The following is a 15,237-nucleotide window of genomic DNA, read 5'->3' on the forward strand; positions in this document are numbered from 1 at the left end:
GGGGTATTGCTATAGGTTGGAGACAGGGGCTGCAACCCTAACACCTCTCAAGCTGCAGAGTAAAGTGCCAGCAGTTTAGAGATCAGCAGAGGCTGAAATTTAATGGTTGTAAACCCCAGTCATGAAATTTGAACTAAGCACATATATCTGTAGTATTTACTACTCTCTCCAAAGCTCGAAGTGTCGTTTTTCTCTCCGGTGCTTCATTCCTCTATCATGAGTCACTTCTGATAAGTTTTCCCGACACATGCGATACCATGACCTAAAATTTGTGTCGGGGAGGGAGAAAAGCACACAGCTTGTCTATTTCGAATACAGCTCTGCATGTTACTTCATTCCTCTGCCTATGTGTAGAGAGGGGGAGGGGTGTCCCTTTCCTTCAGTCAGCTCTTGCACAATGTAACTGCAGTTCTCCACCCCTCCTCTGTACTCCTCACAGATGCAGAATGATTTTATCACAAATCAGCACTTTGAAGGGTTGTAGCCAAGAGAAGACCGCAGTTAAACAAGTAAAACCTATGTAGGAGGATTTTTTTATGTCTGTGTATCATCTGAGGTTATTCACTTCACTGTGTATAATGTGAGGGTTTACATCCACTTTAACTCCTCCTTACACTTATGTTACACTTGTGCATATAGGCATTGGAAGGGTAAGCCTTATTCAGAAGAGTGTAGCCAATGGAAAATGTAAGATGTATTTAGAAGAATGTAGCTAATGGAAGGGTAAGATGTATTGTGGAGAATTTAGGCCATAGACCCCTTAATATTCAGGCAAGCGTGGTTGTGTGCTCAGGTAAAACCTCTCCTTACGCAGTTTCACTATTCCCAGATGTCAGCCCTTTGAACCGTTGCCTGAAAAAGTCGTTGGTATAGAGATGGGGATTTGCAGAAATGGGCCATTGGACTCATTGTTTCTAAAGTATAGCATGTGTCTGCCAGGGGCTTCTATGGAGCTGTCGACTAATGGTGATCATTGTTCATGTGATTTGGTGGAAACCTGGTGGAAGGAAACGCAGGGCTGACATTGCTGAGCTGCTTCTGTGAACCACCTGTCATTTCCACAATTCAATACTTTGCATTACTGACCTGTATTAATCATTCTCTCCCTGACGTTTTCTGATATGAAAACATGTTCTGGGTCTGTGACTCAGTATTGAAGTGACTCCGTATTGAAGTGGAGGGTCAGCAAAGGACAGTAGTATTTTCAAGTAGAGATCAGGAATCGCAACCTTCATGTTTGTCATGATGGGTCTAGTTTAAAAGCGAAGTTCCAGCTACCCTTCTACCTACCAGCCACCTCCAGGTGCACATTTTTAAAATAAAATGCCATTCGTGATCACCGGTCTCGCTAAATAGAGGCATAGATTTTTCTCTACCTTAACTTTCATCTTGCACAGATGGTTTATTTGGAGTGTGCTGAGCAATCAGATAACAGCCTATGTGGATAGACCTGTAGTGTTGAAAACAAAGTATGTCCTGGGTTCTGTAAAGCTCACCATACACTATGCAATCTTATTCTACAATCTTCTATAGATCTACCATCAACTATATAGTACAAGGGCCTGCCTGTTTGGATACAGAATGAGTGGGTCCTAGAAATTCCATAGTCTTGGTAAATATAAAGGAAATTGTACAATCAGATTGCATAGTGTGTGGCCATCTTTATACAAGTAAATGGGAAGGATCAGACGGAAACATTCAGCTGTCAATCCCCGTTCACATCTCTGCATAAGAAACTCTTCTTCATTCTCACATGCAGGTTTTTTTTGTTTTGGAGCATTTTCACTTGTTACGCATAGGGCAGCCCATCCATTTGAATGGGCTGCCCTACAAGCAACGATCACCCCAGAGAAGCTACTGACATTTTTTTTTTTCCTGTGAATTTTGGTGCAGCGCTTTCCTGAATCACAAGGCAAAAGCACCCATTATCAGTTCAGTTGGCCATGCATCTGGAAATGGGCAGATGTTAAGAAACCTCATTGATCTTGTGTACACACCAATTTCACTTTCAGGCCCCATTTACATCTAGCATAGTGGGAGTGCACATTTTTTTTGTTTAATTTTTTTTTTTTCTCGTGACGCATAGGGCAGCCTGTTTTCAATGAGGTGTGCTACATGTGGCTCATGGGACATTTTGGCGTGTTGGGGGTTGCATGTTTTTGTTACTGCGCATTTTGCAGCATTTCACATGGCAAAATGTGTGTTTGCTTCTGCGTTTGATGTGCTGTTAACAATTTAATGGCACTGAAAGCACAACTAGTTAATTTTAGATGTATAAAGATGGCCATACATTATATAATCTGATTGTACAATCTTCTTTAGATTTACCAAAATTATATAAAAGGAGGACACCCCATTTATGCAATCACTCTGTATCCAATCAGGCAGGCCCTTAACCACTTCCATACAGAGCAGTTACACCCCTTTCCTGCCCAGACCAATTTTCAGCTTTCATCGCTCTCACATTTTGAATGATAATTACTCAGTCATACAACGCTGTACCCAATCAAATTTTTTAAAAAAATTTTCACACAAATAGAGCTTTCTTTTGGTAGTATTTAATCACCACTGGGTTTTTTATTTTTTGCGATAGAAGTGAAAAAATAGCGAAAATTTTGAGAAAAAAAAAAAAAAAATTTGTTTTAGTTTCTACTAATTATAAAATTTTGCAAATAATTTTTTTTTCATAAATTTGGGCAAAAATTTATACTTCTACATATCTTTGGTAAAAATAACCCAAATTACTGGTTATTATTTAGTCTGTGTGAAAGTTATAGAGAGTCTACAAGCTATGGTGCCAATCATTGAAAATTGATCACACCTGATGTACTGATGGCCTATCTCATTTCCTGAGGCCCTGAAATGTCAGGACAGTACAAATACCCCCCAAATGACCCCTTTTTGGAAAGTAGACATTCTAGGGTATTTAGTGGAGGCATGGTGAGTTTTTTGAAGTTGTAATTGTTTCCCACAATTCTTGGGAAAATGAAGAAATCATTTTTTATTTGTCATAAGTTATTTCTCACACACAGTATATGCATACTTGCAATTACACCCAATATACATTCTGCCACTCCTTCTGAGCATGGCGATACCACATATGTGGGACTTTGTCACAGCATAGCCAAATACAGAGGCCCAACATACAAGGAGTACCGTCAGGTGTTCTAGGAGCATAAATTACACATATAATTTCATTACAACCTATCACACTTATGAAGGCCCTGGAACACCAAGACAAGGGAATTAACCACAAAATGACCCCATTTTGGAAAGCAAACACCCCGACACATAATCTAGGAGGCATGGGCTGCAGATGGGTACTCGGGTACTCTGATGGGCTACAGAGGGGTACTCTGATGGGCTACAGAGGGGTACTCTGATGGGCTACAGAGGGGTACTCTGATGGGCTACAGAGGGGTACTCTGATGGGCTTCAGAGAGGTACTCTGATGGGCTACAGAGAGGTACTCTGATGGGCTACAGAGAGGTACTCTGATGGGCTACAGAGAGGTACTCTGATGGGCTACAGAGAGGTACTCTGATGGGCTACAGAGAGGTATTCGGGTACTCAAAGTACCCGAGTACCTGTCGTCAGAGGACCCTGATGGGCTGGTGACAGGTTCTCGGGTACTTTGATGGGCTAGTGACAGGTCCTCTTTATTGGGGGGGGGCAATCGATGTGTTTTGGGGTGCACTATGATTGGTAACTAGCTGTTACCGCAATCTCCTCCTCACACAGGATCAGTGTGTGAGAAGGAGAGCACGGTAACGGCTAGTTACCGTTGTCTCTGTTGACATTCTGTGACTGGCTGTGATTGACAGCTGGTCATGTGGTAAAAAGCCAATTTCATTGGCTCTTTACCTAGATCGCTGATGGGCTCTGTCCGAGGGACGAGCCTCGTCCCTGATCGACGCGCTGTTCCCCCCGGGGGGTGCGCTTTGCGGAGAGACCGAGCGGCTCGCGCTGGAGTCGCTCATGTGATTGGCTGTGATTGGAGCTGATCACGTGGTAAATGGCCAATTTCATTGGCTGTTTACCTTGATCAGAGATGGGCTCTGTCCAAGGGACGAGCCTCATCTCTGATCGGGCGCGCAGTAGTGGCGAGAGCGGGCGGACGTCATACGACGGCCACCCGGATCGACAAAAGCTACCTGCCGGCGTCATTTGACTATGGCCTGGTATGGAAGTGGTTAAACTACATAGTTGATGGTAGATCTAAAGACGATTGTACAATCAGATTTGCATAAATTACAAACTTTTTCCTGTTTTCAATACTACAGCTCTATCCACATAGGCTGTTATCTGATCACTCAGCACACTCTGCCAAATTAACGATTTATGCAAGATGAAGTTAAGGTAGAACAAAAAAAATTGATGCTTTTGTATTTAGTGAGAATGGTGATCACTGATTTCATTTAATTTTAAAAAAATGTGTACCTGGAGGTGGGTGGTATGTAGGAGGGTAGATATGCAGGGGGTGAGCTAATGAAATCAGCTGGTCAACTGCTTCCTGTGTCATGACCTATAGTCTGTCCAGGAAGTAAGGCAGAAGAAATGGAGAAGTTTTTTTTAATTAGCCATGCAGACAGTGAGGTGAGTGCATAAAATGGAAGAAATTTTTGTTATTTCTGCAGAAGAGGTAAACTCATGCTATAGTGGTACATGGGAGCTGGGATTTTGGAAAAAAAAAAAAGGTGAACTTAGCCTTTAAACCTCATAAACCTCATAATACTCCAGTTCACTGTAGTCTGTGACTACAGTGAACTGGAGTATTATAAAACGCCAAAAATATTTTTCATAAATTTAAAACAATATAAAATGGTCCCCTGCACACATAAATGACCTGTATGGGATAACCCAGATGTTTCATGTCCACTAATGGACATGTTGCTGCTACTTGGAGTTATAACGACAATCAAATAAGTACCAATTTAACAGCTGAAAAAAAGGCATTAGTAGTGCAAACACAAGGTCAGAAAAGACAGATGCTCATCAACAGACATCCGCCAGCAAAATAATATTGCAATCCATCAAAAAACCCATATAATCCTTTATAGTCTCTAAATAGATGTAAAAGTAATCCAGTAAAGAAGAATCAAGATCCCAGGTTTGCAGCTTGAAGGAATACACCTCACACTCCTCCACCAATTAGTGTCTCAATCCAGAGAAGATGGCAACTCACCGGACTGACGCCCATCCACTCTCATGGAAAGGCTCACAAATGTAGCTACTAATCACCAACAGGGGCACTGGATCCTACTGCTCACTCCTGGTCCGGTTTCGGAAATGACGAAAAGCTTCATGGTGTGACCATACGGCAACCGGCATTGATCAGCAGTGACGGACGGACTCCCAAGTCACTCCAAGAGGATGCCACACCACGGTGGAGAGGCCGAGGAGACACCCCAGGGTGTTGGTCAATTTGCAATCTTGCAAATCATGCTGTTTAAAATTCACTATACTTGTGAGTGTAATGATATAGGAAACTTTTAATAAAAGTGTGTGTTTTTATGAAAACAATATCACACTATTGCGGCAATTCTTTCTTTTATCCTGAGTGTACTGTGTGCAAGGGGTGGAGAAAAGGATTTTTCCTATATCCAGAACTATATTCCAAAATAAGTCCAGAGGCTGTCGAATCAGGACCAGGAGTGAGCAGTAGGATCCAGTGCCCCTGTGTGTGATTAGTAGCTACGCTTGTGAGCCTTTCCATGAGAATGGATGAGCGTCAGTCTGGTGAGTTGCCATCTTCTCTGGATTGAGACACTAATTGGTGGAGGAGTGTGAGGTGTATGCCTTCAATCTGCACACCTGGGATCTTGATTCTTCTTTCCTGGATTGCTTTTACATACATTTAGAGACTCTATCAAGGATTATATGGGTTTTTGATGGATTGCTATATTATTTTGCTGGCGAATGTCTGTTTTGGACGAGCATCTGTCTTTTCTGACCTTGTGTTTGCGCTATTAATGCCTTTTTTCAGCTGTCAGTGCTGGTTCACATTTGTGCGATGCAGGAACGCTGTGAATATGCAGCGTGATCCCGCATCGCATCCGCACCTCTGGCAGTTCACACTGCCATATGCAATACGCAGGGGGTGTCAATTAAAGTTACACCCCCAGTTGCGATTGCATATTGCAGTGAGATCTGCAAGTTCACACAGAATCGGATCGCACTAGTGTGAACCACTATGCGATCTGATTCTGCTGTGGATAAAAAAAAGCCTCGTGCGAGTTTAGTGCAGATGCGGTGCGAATTCAGCAATACAAAGTGTATGGCTGAAATTTGCACCGCACATGAGATCGCATGTAATTTAGGAGCAGTGCGCTCCGAATTACATGCGATCTTCGCAATCGCACTAATGTGAACCGGGGTTTAAATTGGTACTTATTTGAGTGGACTGGAGTAGTCAAAATCCAGTTATGACAAACCTAATGCTACCTTACAGGGGGGATCCAACACACCTCTTCTCTGTCACAAGCCATGGACCCAAGCCATGTAAACCTTAACTATTTGAAACTGGATCCTTTCTTTCTTTTTTTTTTTGTAATCTGTCATTTATGTCTGACCATATTTTCTGTGCATACAACATTTAGGTGGTCATGTTTGTCTTTCAGACCAAAGACTGGTGGACGTACGAGTTCTGCTATGGAAAACATATACAACAATACCATATTGAAGGTACATATAACATATATAAATAATTCTTTCACTAAAACATTTGATAGAATAGTTAGGCTTTTCTGATGCCTGCTACACACATTGTCCAGCTAAATTATGCTTTGTATACATTTTTGGTATTTTAACTTGGAATATGTTTCTCGGCCATCCCGCCCATTGCTTACCCTCCTTTTGCTTTTAAATTTGTTGGTTGCCAGCCTCCTCCGTGACTTGGCAAAGCGCATGTGCGCAAAATGAGTTGTCATGACAACAGACCAGGTTTGTGGTCCAAGCCGGCTCATGTGGCTCTTCCTACTTCTTTCCGGTGGCCAACTCCCGTGTCCTCCGTGGCGCGCCAAGCCTGGAGACACTACTCTGCAGCCCAGGTCATTCTCCTAACAACTGAGTTTTCGAGGACTGATATTTACACCTTCGTTTTGGCTTCGCCCTTATTGGAATACAGTGTGAGTTTTTTTTTACCTCAGCCCTGACCGTGTCATCTGGTACCGCTTACTTTGTTTGCATTCTATTTTTTAACTAGTCATGTGATCTTTTTATGGAATTATCTGGTCACTGGCTGGACAATTTTGTGGTATAATCACAACAATCAGTGGGGGTCAGAAAATCCGACCCTAAATATTACAAGCTGCCAAGGTTTTCTAATCCTTTGGTAATTTAACATTAACATGCCCTAAGTGATCCTGTATAATGTGTCTCTGGTGAAAACAAACATTTTAGAAATATGGCCTCTGCAAAGATGTTTTGCCTCTTCTGCTGCCTAGGGCACCAATCGCTCCTGTATTGTGGAGAACCTGCTACTAGAAAGAATAATTTTCTTCAGCAGGCATGAAATGAAGAAAAAACCCTGCAACATGGGTCAGAAGGGGGTGGAGTAAAGTGGTTGGAGGAGAGTCAAATTTTGCCCAGTGTGGTATTTAAAGTAGAACTAAAGGAAAAACTTTTTTTTTGCCATTAATGTCCTATTGGAGAGATTTCCCTTCACTTCCTGTCTAGTAGCCAAAATGGGAAGTGAGAGGAAATCCCTACAAAATGACGGATAGTCACCACAACTAGTATGTCTATTGGTACTGTAGCTTTCCCCTCTGTGAAATTGAAACAGGACAGATCGGTAGCACGAATCTCCTCAACTGGGCCACAGACCGCAAAAAAACCAACAAAGTGTTCTAAACCCTCTCCACTCTATTCAAAACGATAAAAAGAAAGTTTTGCCTTTTAGTTATACACTAACTGTTAATTTGCAGTTCTAAGCTTGCACAGATCGACTATCTGAAAAAAAGCCTAACCTTTAATGTGTTTGTGTGGCCTGAAATTTTTTATCTTGATATCATTTTTCATAGATGACGTTTTTACATCCTGTTTTAAACTTTGGATCTGGGTGTAGTGTGTTTTTAAAGCTGAGTTCCCGGCTAAAAATACCCCCGGGACAGTCAGGGCTAGTGCATTTAAGCAATGGTAGCCTCTGAACTGTCCCCTGTTTTTCTTACCTGTAAGAAGAAATACTTACCTTGAAAATGTCTTGTCCAGCGCTGCCATCTCAGATGTGGGCAGCTGAAGCCGGAGCATGTCCTCTCGGTGACGTTGGAGTCCCAGAATGCCCTGCTCGTCACTTCCAGTGCAGGCACGTCATCCCTGAACAGCTTCTGCGCATGACCAGAAGCTGTTCAGCAGGGAATGACGCACCTGCACTGGAAGTGACGAGTGACTCCAGTGCAGGCGCATTGACTCCTGGTATCGATAATGTTCCTCTCCCAGGAGTCAATACAAGGAGGAAGTGACGTCCTGGGCCGTGGCCGCAGAGGGAGGAAGATGAAGGAAGGTAAGTATATTTTCATTAAAAACAAGGTAAGTGAAACAAAAAAAAAATTTAATTATCCAATTCTTTTTCAGGTTCATCTAAGCTAGCGGACGTGCAAAAATATTTTTTAGGGTGGAACTCCGCTTTAAGCACACAGTTTTTGCCAGTCTTGTAGAATTACTATTTTACTAATTTCACCATAAAGCTATATTTTATCTACTATGTTTGGTGGTGGTAGATTTTTTTTTTTTTTCTATTTTTTCTTACTATGCTCTGTGAACGATGTCCTGTAAATATAGGACAGTTTAAGTTCTATAATTTTTTTTTTTTATTCCAGAATCTGAAGTAAAGGGAGACATCTTGTACCTTGGGTACTATCAGTCAGAATTTGACTGGAATAATGAAACAGCAAAGGTCAGCAGGTCTCATAGCATTAATCTCTTATGTTATATTGTTTCCGCTGAATATATGACTTGTTCCAACAGCTTACTGTATCAGTTGACTGAAGATTGGGTCATCTAGAATTATGCCAAAGACGAGAAAGCAGGCAGTCTTAGCTAGGCATATACACTATATTACCAAAAGTATTGGGACACCTGCCTTATACACCAGTGTTAATTTTGTCAAAATGTTTAGTCAGCGGCATTTTTACAGTGATGAAAACTAAAAGTACAGCACCTTTTTGTCCAGTGTCCACTAACGAAAACTTTGGCGAAAATCAAATCCGTTTTCGTTAATGTGAGGCATGGACGTTAACCGTCGTGAACGAACTTCCGGTTTTCACAGAGCTCCGCCTGCTTCCGCTCCCAGCAAGCAAGCATGTTAAAATGACTGTATACACCCTCCGTGATGACTGCCAGAGATCAGAGCAGCACTGTGCATTACATGCAGGCCTCCCGAGTCCCGACGAGACTGTCCCACTCCCACTCCTGGAGCACTGTGTGCGTATTATTGACCTGTGGCATCCAGGGCACTGTGTATTTCAGGCCATCCCTCAGACCTGAGTCCACCATCCAGCACTGTGCAGCATTACAGGCCTCCTCAGACCACCGTCCAGTGCACTGTGCAGCATTACAGGCCTCCTCAGACCTTCCAGAGTGGCTAAATCTGTGTCTGAGTTTTTTCAAACCTTTAATACCATAAAAATATTAGATTCGATTTTTTTTTTTTTTTTTTTTTTATTACTCCAGGAGTATATAATGAGTTTAGTAAATTGTAATGTATTCTTTAAGCATTTCTATAGAATTTCCAAACACATTAGATTTTAGTTGATTAAAATTATTTTATTCAACTAAAATATACTGGAGATTTTAGTCAACTAAAATACACTGAACAAAATTCTAAATGCAACATTTTTTTTGTTTTTGCCCTCATTTTTTTATGAGCTGAACTCAAAGATCGAAGACTTTTTCTATGTACACAAAAGGCCTATTTCTCTCAAATATTGTTCACAAATCTGTCTAAGTGCCGGTTCACACTATTGCGATGACAGACATCGCATGTGATTTGGAGCGCACTGCTCCTAAAATCACATGCAATGTCTGTGCGGTGCGAATTCAGCCATTCAAACTGTGTGACTGTATGCAATTGCAGTGAACACGCACAGGACCCTTTTTTGGTCCGCACCAGTGCGATCCAATTCCTGTGCACTGTCAGATCGCACTACGATATGCGATCTGATCTGGAGGTGTCGTTAACTTTGAATTGACACCCCCAGCGTATCGCATATGACAGTGTGAACCGCCTGTGCTGCGGATGCGATGCGGGAACACGCAGTAGATTCGCAGTGTTCCCGCATCGCAATAGTGTGAACCGGGATTAAATCTGTGTTGTTGAGCACTTCTCCTTTGCCGAGATATCCTCACAGATGTGGCATATTAAGATGCTGATTAGACAGCATGATTATTGCACAGGTTTGCCTTAGGGCTGGCCACAATAAAAGGCCACTCTAAAATGTGCAGTTTTATCACATAGCACAATGCCACAGATGTTGCTAGTTTTGAGGAAGCGTGCAATTGGCATGCTGACTGCAGGAATATCCACCAGAGCAAATGCCTGTGAATTGAGTTTTGTCTCTACCATAAGCCAAATCCAAAGTCGTTTGAGAGAATTTGGCAGTACATCCAACCGGCCTCACAACCACAGACCACGTGTAACCACACCAGCCCAGGACCTCCACATCCAGCATCTTCACCTCTGTCGTCTGAGACCAGTCACTCGGACAGCTGCTGCAATAATCGGTTAGCATAACTAAAGAATTTCTGCACAAACTGTCAAAAACCATCTCAGGGAAGCTCCTCTGCATGCTCATTGTCTTCATCAGAGTCTCAACCTGACTGCAGTTCGTTGTAACTGACTTGAGTGGGCAAATGCTCACATTCAATGGCGTCTGACACTTTGGAGAGGTGTTCTCTTCACGGATGAATCCCGGGTTTTCACTGTACAGAGCAGATGTGTATGGCGTCGTGTGGGCAGGTGTATGTTATGGACAACGAACACCGGTGCATTTTATTGATGGCATTTTGAATGCACAGAGATACCGTGACGAGATCCTGAGGCCCATTGTTGTGCCATTCATCCACGACCATCACCTCATGTTGCAGCATAATGCACGGCCCCATGTTGCAAGGATCTGTACACAATTCCAGAAAGCTGAAAACATCCCAGTTCTTGCATGACCAGTATATTCACTGAACATGTCACCCATTGAGCATGTTTGGGATGGTCTGGATCGTGTTCTACGACAGCGTGTTCCTGGTGCTGCCAATATCCAGCAACTTTGCACAGACATTGAAGAGGAGTGGACCAACACTCCACAGGCCACAATCAACAACCTGATCAACTGTATGCGAAGGAGATGTGCAGCACTGCGTGAGGCAAATGGTGGTCACACCAGATACTGACTGGTGTTCAGACCCCCCCCAATACAGTAAAACTGCACATTTTAGAGTGGCCTTTTATTGTGGCCAGCCTAAAGTGGGGTACACACTAGTAAAAAATCTGCCGAAAATTCCCATCCGAGGTAAAGTCGTACGATTTTCGGCTAGTGTGTACACAACTTTCAGCAGCCGATGCCAACATTTTTCAATGAAAAAAACGGAGGGACAAACACCAAAATTTTTATGGTCCGTCCCCAGACGACCAATTTTCATTTAATGTGTATGCAGTATGTCTGCGAAAAATCGGATACGAAAGACCACGCATGGTCTGAAGTTGCTGACGACCCGGAAGTCTAGGAACAAATGTCCCAAAAAAAAAAAATCAGACGAGAAATTTTGTGAACATTATGCACTGTCAACTAAAAACGGTTATGACCGCTGAGCATGAGATAGAAAAATTGCAGGCTATTTCGTCCGATTTTCGTCAAGTGTGTACGAGCCTTAAGGCACACCTGTGCAATAATCATGCTGTCTAATCAGCATCTTGATATGCCACACCTGTGAGGTGGAAGGATTATCTTGGCAAAGAAGTGCTTACTAACATAGATTTACACAGATTTGTGAACAATATTTGAGAGAAATTGAACAATATTTGAGAGAAATAGGCCTTTTGTGTACATAGAAAAAGTCTTGGATCTTTGAGTTCAGCTCATGAAAAATGGGGGCAAACACAAGTGTTGCATTTTATAATTTTGTTCAGTGCACGATGACTAAAATGGCATTTTAGTCAAAAGACTATAACTAAAACAAAATCAAAATTTGATGCCAATATTAACACTGCTTTACACGCACATGAACTTTTAATGGCATCCCAGTCTTAATCCGTAGGGTTCAATATTAGCAGCTTTTCAGCTTCAACTCTTCCGGGAAGGCTGTCCAGAAGGTTTAGGAGTGTCTATGGAAATGTTTGACCATTCTTCCAGAAGCGCATTTGTGAGGTCAGGCACTGATGTTGGGCGAGAAGGCCTGGATCGCAGTCTCCGCTCTAATTCATCCCAAAGGTGTTCTTTCGGATAGAGGTCAGGACTCTTTGCAGGCCAATCAAGTTCCTCCAAGCCAAACTCTCATTCATGTCTTTATGAACCTTGCTTTGTGTACTGGTTCTAAACATTTGGTGGAGGGGAGATTATGGTTTTGGACAATTTCATGCTCCCAACTTTGTGTGAACAGTTTGGGGTATGACCCTTCCTGTTCCAACATGACTGCGCACCAGTGCACAAAGCAGAAGAATGGTAAAACAATTCCAATAGACAAACTCCTAAACCCTGTGGACAGCCTTCCCATAGGAGCTGAAGCTGTTATAGCTGCAAAGGGTGGGCCAACTCTATATTGAATCCTACGGACTAAGACTGGGATGCCATTAAAGTTCATGTGTGTAATGGCAAGTGTCCAAATAGTTTTGGTTAGTGTATGTGCAGCTTTATTCTAATAGGGCAGGTTGCACCAGAAACATTGTCTAGTCATGACCCTTCTTGTGTTTCTTTCCTTTTAGTAGGCGACATGGGGAACTGCAAAGAGGTGCTATCAGTCTGGACTTTGTAGCATAGAGGAGGTATATGATTTCCAATACAAGTGATCATTTGGCAAGTAAATGGTTCACTTTTTCCTGTCCGCTGTGTTATTTAGCCATCTACCTAGTAATCCCCATTGTATTTTGAAACCCAAATGCTTGCAGTTATTCCACTTCTGGTTGTGTTGGTTGGAGATAAGGTAGCTGTAGCTTTTAATGATCCTCATTTATGAGTTGAGTGCAAAAAAAGTCTACGTTTCCTTATTTATTTTGGTGCAGGCTAGAAGATGAAAGCCAGTATCTGCTTGGTTTGGGAAAACCTGGAAAGTTATTATTTCAGATACCTGTAGTGGCCTGCTATGCCAAATGTAGTGGTGAATATTTTATTTCATACTCCGTGTGTTCAATAAAGACCAGAGACACACTTCCTTTTATCAAGGCTTTTTACTCTAGAATATCTGGTTCTGAAGGATAGCGGACTTCATTTGATTCACACGTTCTGAGTTAGCAGAAGGGCTTGAAGTTGAGCAGATTTCAGCAGCTGATTCTAGGCCTAAACCAGCTGCTGAAACCTGTTTAGATTCTGTTCTGGTTCTAGGTTGGACCAGCTGCAGAAACCTGCACAAATATATTTTCCTTCTGCTAACTCAGAATGTGTGAATTATTTGGAGTTTATTATCTTATAGAACCAGATATTCCAGTATCGATAAGGGAGGCCCCCCTACACCCCTGAAATGCATTAACCTATCTGTCTTTTGGACGATCTACATTTTGGTGTGATGCTCCATTTTCTTTCTTTTGGAAGCTGCTTCACATACTCATACACACTGATAGCAGTCGATCCAGAATTGCTGCACTTCATTTCACATTGTTTCATAAAACAACCTCTATCATACAAGTCGTTCTTTTAGAGATTAGATAAATTTGACTGAATGTGATTCTTACATTAAAATAAAGTGGATACAGTTGATATGAAAATTGGTTGCGTTTGCTAAAAGTAATTCCTGTGGTGGTTTGGATTTGGTGGGTACTCTCTGTAATTTCTCTGTTCAAGGGGCAACATGGTGTGTTGAGTTGATGATGATATATATTATTTTGGAAATCATTTTTTAAATGGTTTTGCATTGTCATCCATTTTTATAAATGTATACTTTTTCTCATGAGCTAGAAGATCAGGTTTGTGTTGTGTTTCCTTCTCTTAGGCTTCTAAACATCACAAACTAAAGCGCTACCACAGCCAGATGTATGTGAATGGTTCCAGGTGTGATCTGAATGGAAAATCCAGAGAAACCGAGGTTAGGGTAAGTATAGTGAAGGGGTGAGGGTTTTTGTCTCTAGATAGTAGGAGTAGGTTTTTGCCTCCGTCCCTGTATTTTAAAAAAAATGTGGGGTGTTTTGGTGTCTCAAGCCAAAGTAGTGGGACTTTATGGGCAAGTAATGATAATTGATGCAAGTATTAAAAAATAGTATCTTATTTATTCCATTATACATGAAGCATAAAAGGTATATACATACATTCCAATAGGTGGAGGTAGGTGTTTGGGTATAGGCCCAATGTGATAAAGATTTAGAAAAAAAGAAGATTCAAATGAATCTGTGACATATGTGATAATTGGTGACAAAGATAAGGATGTGGTCTCTGTGTTTACTGTATATTCCAGGAAAATGTGGTTCACAGTCTATCCCTAAATCTGACGCGTTTCGGCTTTACTTAGCCTTTTTCAAAGATTCTTTGTCACCCAGCTGCAATATATAATCAATAATATATCTGTTATTGTAGGTATTCATATAAATATTTAGTCCTAGTATATTAATATAAAGTATTTGGTACATACACTATTCAACTTTGTTTCTGCAGAAACCTCTGTTTCCTCTGAACCTGCAACAAGGAGTCGTGGGGTACATTTGTGTGGAAGGATATGCAAGTGTAAATAAGTTGTAGGTGTTTGTATCCTATGTTACTCAATATTTTCATTTACTCACGGGTTGGGTGTAGATACTCATATATGGGTGGCTAGGTAGCATTCCAGCATTGTCCTGAGCGATCCTTTCTATAATAATCATATATATATATATTGTTTAAAGGGGCTTCAGCATTATTGGTGATTATTTCATACAGAGTTTTATGTCCGCTTAAAACCAACTTACATTTAGCAGTTTTTATGGGTAGAGGATTGAAGGGTGGAGGATGAGTCTTCCCCTGCCGCAGATAAATTGCAGCTCCAATAAGCCGTTCTAAAGAAATCATAGATCGGTGTGATTCCAGTGCTTTGTACATTGGATTGGTGGTAAGTGGTAAATATTTATTT

General features: G+C 41.7%; 1 protein-coding gene across 1 annotated transcript in view; it reads left to right on the forward strand.

Moving 5' to 3' along the window:
• OS9 (OS9 endoplasmic reticulum lectin) overlaps window positions 1-15,237 on the forward strand; it is a 160,024-nt gene that overhangs the window by 31,942 nt on the left and 112,845 nt on the right. Inside the window, exons 3-5 of the mRNA XM_082246758.1 lie at window positions 6,621-6,684; window positions 8,817-8,893; window positions 14,131-14,229. Coding sequence (XP_082102884.1) covers window positions 6,621-6,684; window positions 8,817-8,893; window positions 14,131-14,229 — 240 coding nt within the window. The remainder of the gene's footprint in view (window positions 1-6,620; window positions 6,685-8,816; window positions 8,894-14,130; window positions 14,230-15,237) is intronic.

Source organism: Pelophylax lessonae (assembly GCF_965119305.1).
Source record: "Pelophylax lessonae genome assembly, chromosome: 2".
NCBI lineage: Eukaryota > Metazoa > Chordata > Amphibia > Anura > Ranidae > Pelophylax > Pelophylax lessonae.